At 37.0% G+C, this 10,875-nt stretch overlaps 1 protein-coding gene across 1 annotated transcript; it reads left to right on the top strand.

Moving 5' to 3' along the window:
• The first annotated feature begins 762 nt into the window (after window positions 1-762).
• Window positions 763-10,398, top strand: LOC107707331 (uncharacterized). Its single transcript, XM_016511322.1, has 6 exons — window positions 763-778; window positions 1,664-1,993; window positions 2,292-2,630; window positions 6,350-6,475; window positions 6,612-6,637; window positions 9,707-10,398. The coding sequence occupies exons 1-6, from the start codon at window positions 763-765 to the stop codon at window positions 9,770-9,772; spliced, it is 903 nt and encodes a 300-aa protein (XP_016366808.1). The 3' UTR covers window positions 9,773-10,398.
• Window positions 10,399-10,875: the final 477 nt, after the last annotated feature.

The raw sequence follows: 10,875 nt of genomic DNA, 5'->3' as shown, positions 1-10,875 counted from the left end.
ATGTGACCTACGACGTTATAGCAAGCGCAACAACTTAAAAGATATGACAGGTTTAATTCATCTATCTGTAAGTATCTTGATAATGATGAAACTTGCCCATTTTGTGGTCTTGTTGAAGAAACAGCTGCCCTTTTTTTGTGTGATTGTAGTATAGCCAATACATTTGGGGTTGATTTAAGTTCTTATATTTTTAACTCCACTAATGTGATCCACAGTTTTATCCTTAAAGCATTTTTTTTTTTTTAAATATTACGAAAACCCAAAATCGTTATCTCTTGAACATTGATAGGCCTACTTCATTACCTTTTCGAAATAATCCATTAAACACGTAGCGATTTGAGGAGCGTTCCCTAATATTTTCAGTTCCATTCATTTGCGCGTTGTCTCGAAGACACGCCCACACTAGGGGAACTAATGAATAATCACGTAAACTCCACCCACTGGAACAGTTTTTCACAGGAACTGAATATTACACAACAACGGCCATTGAACAAGAAGAAGAAGAAGAAGAAGAGACCGTACAAAGGGATATGCATTTCTTTCTTTTTTTTATTTTATTTTATAATTTTTTATGGCGATAGTGGAATGGCGATTTTGTTATTTTTCTTTTTGGTTTTATTCCACCATGGTTAGACATTTGTTTGTTATCTGCCTGCTAACGATAAAAACGAAAAGTGTTCTGTTTGTTTTTCAGCTCTAGTTGCTTTGCTACAGTTTCATATTTTGCTCAACTTTTGTGAGAAGTCAGGTTAGGCAATGAATATGATAGACTGTCCAAGTAAAATTTGTCCAACTTTATCTAAAAATAACATGGCATTACTGTGAGTAAATGTTTATATATATTTTAACGTTACGTTAGTTTAAAAACGGATCAAATGTTGCCTACCTTGCTGGTAATGTGAGCTTTGGTTGAAACCTTCTAACAAACTATAAATGAAGAGTTCAGATGCAAAAGCCTCTAAGTACAGCTGACGTTTTTCTTTAAAATTAGCATTTCTTTCTGGCTACTATGTATATGTTTCTATGTAAGTACTGGTACTTCTGAATGGGTTGAGGCTGGGATTTAGCGTATTTGAAGTGAAAGTACTTGATAAACATATACTATGTTTGTGTGTGGAGAGCATTCACTCAGTATTGTTATCTCATTTTTGACCAAGATGGCTTTTAGAGACGTTTGCATTGGAACTCTTCAAATATACATCTCACGTGTAGCCTATTCAAAGTAGTCTTACGAAAATTAATCATGGTTTTATTTTATTAAAACCATGTTTTTTGGAGTATTGATTACAATTTGTATAACCACACAAATACCATAGTTAATGATTTTTGTAGCAAAACCATGGTTAATTTGTGAGTACGGTATAACTACAATAACCAGGTGGTTTTTTTTTCTTCTCGTGGTAAAACCATGGTTAATTTTCGTAAGGATACTTAAAAACAATATTTTGTAATTAAAAGCACAATTTTGGTTTGTATAATATTCATTAATTTGCTGAAGATTATTCATGAGACTTGTGTAGGCTACTGTATTTGCATGAATATTTTGAATTCAGACAGGTTTCTCTACCTATAATCTGTACGATCTGGAGAAAAACATTTTCACAGCTCTTACCTGTTGTTTATTTTTGTTTGGTCCATAATGAACTTTTCATTTCTTTTTCAGGTTTTTTTGGTGTTGATATTGTCGAAGTATCAGTGAAGGAGGGAGATCCAGTCACTCTACACACTGATGTTGAAACAAACCAACAAGAAGATATTAAATGGTATTTTAATGACATTCGAATAGCTGAAATCAGTGGAGATCTCAGTGATATCTGTACAGATGTTCAGTGTAATGAAGGTACTGAGAGATTCAGAGACAGACTGAAGCTGGATCATCAGACTGGATCTCTGACCATCATGAACACCAGAACCACAGACTCTGGACTCTATGAACTAAAGATCATCAGCAGTTTCAGCATCAGTGAAAAGACCTTCAGTGTTACTGTTTACGGTGAGTCACTGAATAAATGTTTAAAAGCAGATTAAATAGTTTTTTTTTTTTTTTTTGCAGTAACATTCAGAGTAGTTCTTTTCTCTTGATGTATTTTAATGCCGTATATACTCAAATCTATTTGAAAACACATTTACTGTTTAAGTATTTAATTTTAAAAAAGTTTGTAAAATGTGTGCAAAACAAATAAGTGCTGCAAACAGCATGATACATTGTTTTCATATACACAGTGCTTTCACATTGTTTTGGGTTTTTTCCCCCAAAAAAATCCTTCAGCAGCTGTTGGTTTGTGTTTCAGGTGTTTCTGCTTCTGAACAAGATGAAAAGTCAGTGAAGGAGGGAGAAACTGTCACTTTAGATCCTGGTCTAGTAAGACAACCAAATGAGGTGATGAGATGGTATTATAAAGACATTCTCATTGCTGAAATCATTGGATATCTGAGTAAGATCTGTACAGATGATCAGTGCAAAGAGAGATTCAGAGACAGACTGAAGCTGGATCATCAGACTGGATCTCTGACCATCACAAACACCAGAACCACAGACGCTGGAGTTTATACACTACAGATCAGCAGAAGCCTTCATCGCAGCAACAGTGCTTTCAGTGTGAAGAGCTTTGGTGTTAACATTGCTGTTAGTGAGTATAATTTAGTTCCCTTGTGCAATTTGAAAACGCACACACACACACACACACATATAGATAGATAGACTTTTAAGCTGTTTGTTATGAACAAATCAAACAAAAGTAATTGAAATAGCTCATCACTGCGAATGTTTCAAGTGTTTTCATGGACTGAAAATGCAACTTTTAATGACTTCTGCAGTCACACAATTATTATTGGCAAGCATCATTTGTACTTAGTAGAGTTCCCTATTGCTGTTATGACCTGCTGCAAAAGAGATACATAGCCAGACACCAGCTTCTGGGAGCGTTGCTGGGGAATCTTCGCCCATTCCTCATGAGCAATGGCCTCCAGTTCAGTAATATTCTTGGGTTTACATGCTGAATCTTCCAGGACTTCTTCTGCAATCAAGCCTTGGTGGAATTTGAAGCATGCTTGGGATCATTGTTGTGTTGGAAGGTCCAATGATGCCCAAACTTCAGCTTCCTCGCAGGCGGCATGACATTTTCTCCTAGGATTTCCTGATACTTCAATAAATCCATCTTACCTTCCACACCAGCCCCAGAGCATCACCAAGCCACCACCATGCTTAACCATAGGCAGAAAGTTATTTTCAGCGTATGCTTCATTCTTCTTCATCCAGACATACCGCTGACTCCTAGGGCTGAAAAGTTCCAGCTTTGTTGCTCCACAGAACAGAATCACAAAACTTCTGTGGCTTATTTATATGATTTTGAGCAAATTTGAAGGCGACTTTTCTTGTGCTTTTGGGTCAGTAGTGGTTTACATCTTGCAGTTCTGGCATGGAAACTGTCTGCATTTAGTAAGTGCCTTAAACTAAAACCTCAGTGCCTGTTGCAACCAAGTCTTGCTGCAGGTCTTTTGCAGTCATTCAAGGGTTTTTCTGAACTGCCTTTTTAGAAATCTGGTTGCAGCCATTGATAGCGGTACCGAGACTTGAACCCGCAACCAACTAATTTTAATATTACACAAAGATAATGCAAGTAAAAACAAAAAGCAGTTTTTAAATGATGATTTCATTTATTAAGGGGAAAAAGCTGTCCAAACCGACCTGGCCCTACGTGAAAAATCAATTGCCCCCTCCTGTTAAAACATAAAATAACTGTGATTAACCACATTATTTTTGAAAGCTGAGTTAATTTCACTAGCCACATCCAGGCCTGAATACTGCCAGACCTGTTGAATCAAGAAATCACTTAAATAGAACCTGTCTGACAAAGTGAAGCATGCTTAAAGAGCAACACAACATACCGCGATCTAAAGAAATTCAAGAACCAGATGAGAAACAAAATAGTTGACATGTATCAGTCTGTGACCTCAAGCTCAAGCGCACTTGGGTTATGTAGCAGGACAATGATCCCAAACACACCAGCAAATTCACCTCTGAATGGCTCAAGAAAAACAAAATGAAGGTTTTGGAGTGTCCAAGTCAAAGTCTAGACTTAAATCTGATTGAGATGCTGTGGCATGACCTTAAACAGTCCTTTCATGCTCGAAAACCCTCCAATGTGGCTGAATTAAAACAACTCTGCAAAGAAGAGTGGGCCAAAATTCCTCCACAGTGATGTTAAAGACTCGTTGCCAATTATCGCAAACGCTTGATTGCAGTTGTTACTGCCAAGGGTGGCACAACCAATTAGATTTAGGGGGCAATTACTTTTTCACGTAGGACCAGGCAGGTTTGGACATCTTTTTTCTCTTAATAAATGAAACTAAAACCTCAGTGCCTGTTGCAACCAAGTCTTGCTGCAGGTCTTTTGCAGTCATTCAAGGGTTTTTCTGAACTGCCTTTTTAGAAATCTGGTTGCAGCCATTGATAGCGGTACCGAGACTTGAACCCGCAACCTTTGGGTTACAAGTCCGACTCTAACCATTAGGCCACCACTGCCCACAATTACTCAATTACTTTTGTTTGCAAACAGCTGAAAGTCATTAGATTTTGCCAATAAACCTGATTTGCTGTGGGGGTTGAATTGGTCTTTCTTAATTAAATAAATTTGAATTGGTTTTTATAAATAAATAAATTTGAAAGGTCATCTAAAAGTTACCCCTACTCAGAGTCCCGACTCCCCAGTGAATTTTAGTCATTTCTCTGTGTGTGTGTGTGTTTGATGATCTGAATGTTTTAAGTGTGACAAATATGCAAAAAAACCCAAAAAAAAAACAGGAAGGGGGCAAAAATGTTTTCACGGATAATCCACGGGTCGGGTAATAAAAAAAATGCATTCTGATTATTTGCAGGTGGGTCACGGCCCGGTTGGATGAGATAATTATGCAACTATTGACTACATTTTCTAAAATATGAACATGTTTAAAAAAAATTCATCAGGCAAACTATTTCATTTGTGTGTGTGTGTTCGCCTGTTCGGGAAGGTGCAGTGAAACGGTGACATTGCAGATAAAGTTTGAAGGGAGTAAAGCCTGTGTTAATGCTATTGAGTAGGCTAATATGGTCAAAGAAGATCTTTTGTTTTCCCCACCCCTAAACATAACCGTCACTGTGACATGAGCCAATCAGGTAAGATGGTCAAATGCCCCTCTGTTTTGCCCTTGCCCACTGATCTGGTAACTCCCATTACTTTCCTGCAGAGACCTGGGGGCTGTTTCATAAAAGACGCTAAGAAAAGAGGGGATTAAAGTCCAAAACCTGACTTAAAAATAACCTAACAAATCAATCGGAACTAAAGCGGTTTTATAAACGACTATTTAAGTTCACACAATCTCACTAATTCGATCCAGGTTTAATGAGTCAGGATAATTTGATGTGCAGCTTATTCTTAAGTAGCCCTTAATGTCGATCATGGATCAAATCGATCCACCATGGCAAACAGTGAATATATTTGTGCTGTTTAAATAATTTGAGACATTGTGTTTTCCTCGGTGCATAACTGACACATCACAGGTATATTTTTCATCTGTAAATGTTAGAAAGTCATGCAAATATATCCATTTTGCTGTCAGGAGTGGGCGAGGCTTACGCGAGTGAACGAGCGCCGCTGCACGCATGCACGCTTAACAGATGGAACGTAATAGAATAATAGTGCAATAATTCTGAGTAAAATATGCATTCTGCTAAAATATTTGTTGTTGGACATTAATGTAGAATTTTAATAACTAATGCATTTCTATTGGTCAGTGTTAGAGGAGCTCAGCTTAGCCTGACAGTTAGCCTGCTCCGGACCAGGTTAGTTTCCCAGCATAAGTTGCCACAGTGACTGAGCCTGAGCTATGGTAATTTTGGTTTATGAAACCAAACCAAATCAAGTGAAAATAAGTCCGACTAACTGAAATAAGCCTGGCTTATTTGGTAAACTTGTTTTATGAAACAGCCCCCTGTACTTGCTCCTATATATAATATTATCCAGTAAGTAAATGCCTGACCTTTTCACTCAGTATTAAACTATAATTCAGAGGCCAGTTGCATAAACTGCTTAGACTAGTCTTAAAAAAGTCTAATGTTATTAACATGAAAAATGCATAAAATTCGTTTTTCTATGAACATTTGTTTTTCAGTGCAAAGTGCTGTGATGCTGTTTTAACTGCTGTTATTTATTTATTTATTTATTTATTTTTTAAAGATGCTGCTATTATTATTAGTTAAATCAATGTCATACAAAAGATGACTAAAGTATAAAGGTGTAAATATCAGACAAAGATATCGGTATAATTGGTTATCAGTCACTCTCTATTCATAATGACCGTTTCTCTTTAGTTGTTCCAGATTCAGGTCAGTCTTCAGCTGTTGCAGCAGGAATAGCTGTTGCTGTCTTTCTGCTTTTGGCTGCATCTGCTGCTGTTGTTGTGATTTACTATCGCAAGCGTCGAGCGAGAAGAGAAGGTGAGTATTACATACAGCTGATTTAACAAGATGGAGATTGTGTGTAAAGAATATTTGAAAGATGCGAAAATGGGTATTTTTATTCTAATTAACCAAAGTGATCTGTGTTTAATTGAGTTTTTTATTGTTCAAACAGACAGCAGGATGCAGAACAGTGGTCAGGTAAGATACTATAGCCTCATTCAGACTGTCAGTTCAAGTCCAATTTTTGTACATATCTCAAATGGAATCTGATCATATTTAGGGCCGGGTTTAGGTCAAGGTATCTTTATTAGTACCCAAAGGTAAATTTGTTGTGCAGACAAGAAGTTCAGCAGTCCATAACTAAAAACAATTCCATAGAAACTTTAACATACTATAAAACACTATAAAAAGTATTTAAATCAGAAAAATATAAAACTCCAAGAAAAGTTATGACAATGTACCTTCACACACATACTCCCGCCCCTAAAACAAAAGTGCCAACGCTAGCAATGAATGTCATCTGTTACTATTTTTATTTGATAATTCTATCGCTGCAGGTACAAAAGTATTCCTATATCTTCTAGTTCTCCACCTAGGTGCCACAAAGTCTTACTAACAGATTGCGCCACCACAAACTTTCTTTTGGCATTAAAGAACTACTGTCTGGATTTACCAAAGACACGCAATCTTTTTTTCTCATTAATCTATACTCGGTATACCATAATGACAAAGTGAAAACAGAATTTTAGAAATGTCTGTAAACTTATTAAAATGAAAAAAACTGAAATATATTTACATTAGTATTTATACCCTTTACTCGGTACTTAGTTGAAGCACCTTGGGCAGCAATTACAGCCTCAAGTCTTTTTGGGTATGACACAACAAGCTTTGCACACCTGGATTGGGGGATTTTCTGACATTCTTCTTTTCAAATCCTCTCAAGCTCGGTCAGGTTGGATGGGGGCCGTTGGTGGACAGCTAGCTTCAGGTCTCTCCAAAGATGTTCGATAGGGTTCAAGTCAGGGCTCTGGCTGTGCCACTCTAGGACATTCCCAGAGTTGTGTTGTCTTGGCTGTGTGCTTAGGGTCATTGTTGAAAAGTGAACCTTTGGCCCAGTCTAAGGTCCTGAGTGCTGTGGAACATGTTTTCATTGAGGATATCTCTGTACTTTGCTCCATTCAGCTTTCCCTCAACCCTGACCAGTCTCCCAGTTCCTGCTGCTGAAAAACACCCCCACAGCATGATGCTGCCACCACTATGCTTCACTGTTGGGATGGTGTTTTGCAGGTGATGAGCGGTGCCTGGTTTCCTCCAGACCTAATGTTTAGAATTGAGGCCAAACAGTTAAATCTTGGTTTCGTCAGACCAGAGAATCTAATTCCTCACAGTCTGAGAGTCTTTCAGGTGCTTTTTTGCAAACTCCATGCGGGAGAGGCTTACGTCTAGCCACTGTGCCATAAAGCCCAAATGAGTGGAGGGTTGCAGTCATGGGCGACAAATTGTTAGTCATGGAATCCCTGATGTTGGCCCAGCTGCAATTGGATTGCTTAGCCAAGCGCTAAATACCCTCAACGTGTTTTTGCAGCGTTGAGCAATGTAACCAATCACAGACATATCTGTTGATTTCTTAAACGCAATGGCCAATCAGAAACGTTTTGTCAGAATTCACTCACCGCTGAACGAGCCGCAGTTTTTAAGTGCAGTTTTGCATGCTCGTGAATCATCTCATGACTAAGTGCAGACGCGATGTAAATAAGAGATTCATTGTGCAGTTTAGAGAGCTTCACCGATTTTAACGGAACTTTGTAAGATCGCGATGAACGAAGATGAGTGACACTTTTTAATGATAAAGGGAGCGAGCTTTGCGAACTTTCTAGGGTATAATCCATTCAGAATTTGTATGAAACTTTAGTTTTTCGGCTACACCCTGCAAAATTTCTGGAATGACATCTGCATATTTATGCGGGATTCACTCTCGAAATAGCAGTGATTGGCAATGGACGGAACATAAAATATGTTGATTTAATTCTGGAACCGGTCCTGGCCAAACCTCCACAGACAGCGCACGTCCCGAGCGAGATCTAATTCATGGACCAAAACCGTGTGTAAACTTTATTGAGATCGGGACATATCAACCAGTAATTTCATTTCATTTCTGTAACGGACGGTAGAATGTTCAGCAATGAATAGTATGCGATTTATGACAGAATATAGTCCCACAACTGATCATTAATTTTTTCCTCACGTGTCTCGCCTTTGGTAACAACGATTCAAAATTGAAACATTTCAAGTGACATGGGGAAAAGACACGGAAAACTTCAGTGAACAGAAAAGCAGCGTGCACATTTCTGGTTAAAAATGAAAGGCCATCAACTGACAAATGAGAAGCATCACCATTCAAGTCAGCAGGAAGAGCCAAAGCTAGTCCGCAGTTTACTAAACAGTGCCAATGTCTTTAAGTTATTCTTGACTGTGTTGGATTGACTGCTTTGATGCATTGCAATACAGTAGGGCATTGTTTTGATGCATCCGGAAATTTTTCTTTCTTTCTTTCTTTCTTTCTTTCTTTCCCTGACTCAAGAGTCAAATGTCGCCCATGGTTGCAATAATGGTTGTCACAGGCGATAATGCCAAAAAGAAAGAAACATCGGAAAATAGGCATATTTTATTCAAGACATTATTATATGACATCAACATGCATTTATCATTACAGTCACCACCAGAATGTCCAACTTCACCATGATGAACTTAAAATTTGGTTCTATTATTTTTCCTCAACAGTTCTCCTCACAAAACGAAATTCATTTCAAACACAAATTTGATAAGAACAGAGTGGAAATTATTAGCAACACCAAAATAAAAGCTAATGTTTTCTGTTAGTTTAAGCAAAAACTAAGAAAAATAAAACCAAACTTTGTAGCAATAATTAAGACCAAACTGAACATAATGTGTGTTTATGGTGCATGTCGGCAATGTTGTCTCGGCGGGGGTGGGGCGTGGTGGAGGTGGGGCTTACGTAGACGATATTATCGGATATCGCGATATTTTTAATATATATATATATATATGTATATATGTATGTTATATATATATATATATATAATAATAGCAGTGACCATGCTATTAAGAGCATAAGAGGCTTCTTTAAAAAACATTACAAGTCTTACTGATCCCAAACTTTTGAACGGCAGTGTGTATATATATATATATATATATATATGTTCTTCTCTTCTTCTTTACTGTCAGTGAATCTGTATATTTTTACAGGTGAATCAGAATGATGCTCTTGAGACCCATGAGTCCTCACTGTATGAGACTGCGACATACTGTTGAACACTACTGATGGGACGTCCTTTAATCAGACTGAGGCTGCAAGTGAAACTTCAATATAATATCATTTATTACACTGATACTTTCATTGAAAGGGACAGCGAAGAGGCAGTGGAAAATGAGAGAAAAGCATCAGCTGAAACTCACAACACTTACAGAAATTGATGGACCGGTCAAATTTCACCTCCACACCAATTTCAACACCAGCACAGCAACAACTAATTTGATATTCATTATTAGTCATTTAAATAATAAAACATGTTGCCTAAATATTTGTAAATTATATTAACATTTCTTAAAAAATAAAAAAAAGCATTTCAGTATTAAAATGAGGAACAAAGAAGCACTCTACAAGCAATAGAACTGCAAGTTCTTGACATTTTATAGTATACTGTACAGAGCAGAGGTTGGGAACCCTTTTATATACCAAGGAGCCCTTTTTTAATGTTTGGTTAAATGCTTTTTATTTTTAAGTTTCTGTAGAAACTCCAACGATCCATGTTCACATGGATCCGTGAAAACGACTAAAAATACTGACAGTCCAGTAGATGGCGAAACACTACTTGCCTATAGACTGAACTCATAATACACGTGCAAATCACCATTTTCACAAATTTGCATTTTTGTACACTGTAAAAAAAATATTGTGATTTTAACAGTAAAAGACTGTAAAAATGCTACAGTAAAAACCTGTTAACTGGTTAACAATAAGTTTTCATACTATATTCGGTGAATAAATGTAATTACATTTAATGTAATTTTACAGTAAAATAAGTTTTTTGGAAGTGAAAAAAAAAGTCGATATACAAAGATTTTTATAATTTACAGTGACAAACCATAAATTGACACTCCCAGAATTCCCTGCATGACACTTCATATTTGATGTTTTTTTTGTTGAAATAACATGTTTCTTCTGAGTTTTTTTTTTCTTATTAGATGTGTACATTAGCGTTTAATCTTACATCTAATGTTGTTAAATGAATGTTTATTGCATTATTTCAGTATCATGAGTGTCACCATGCTGGGGTTTAGTGTTTGTGTGAATGACACTGTGCACCTTCTATATATAAGTATTGCCCTCAGCTCGTAGAAAAGCTGTTTGTGAT

Source organism: Sinocyclocheilus rhinocerous, unplaced genomic scaffold (assembly GCF_001515625.1).
Source record: "Sinocyclocheilus rhinocerous isolate Xijiao unplaced genomic scaffold, SAMN03320098_v1.1 scaffold1316, whole genome shotgun sequence".
NCBI lineage: Eukaryota > Metazoa > Chordata > Actinopteri > Cypriniformes > Cyprinidae > Sinocyclocheilus > Sinocyclocheilus rhinocerous.
This window is presented reverse-complemented; position numbering and strand designations above follow the sequence as displayed.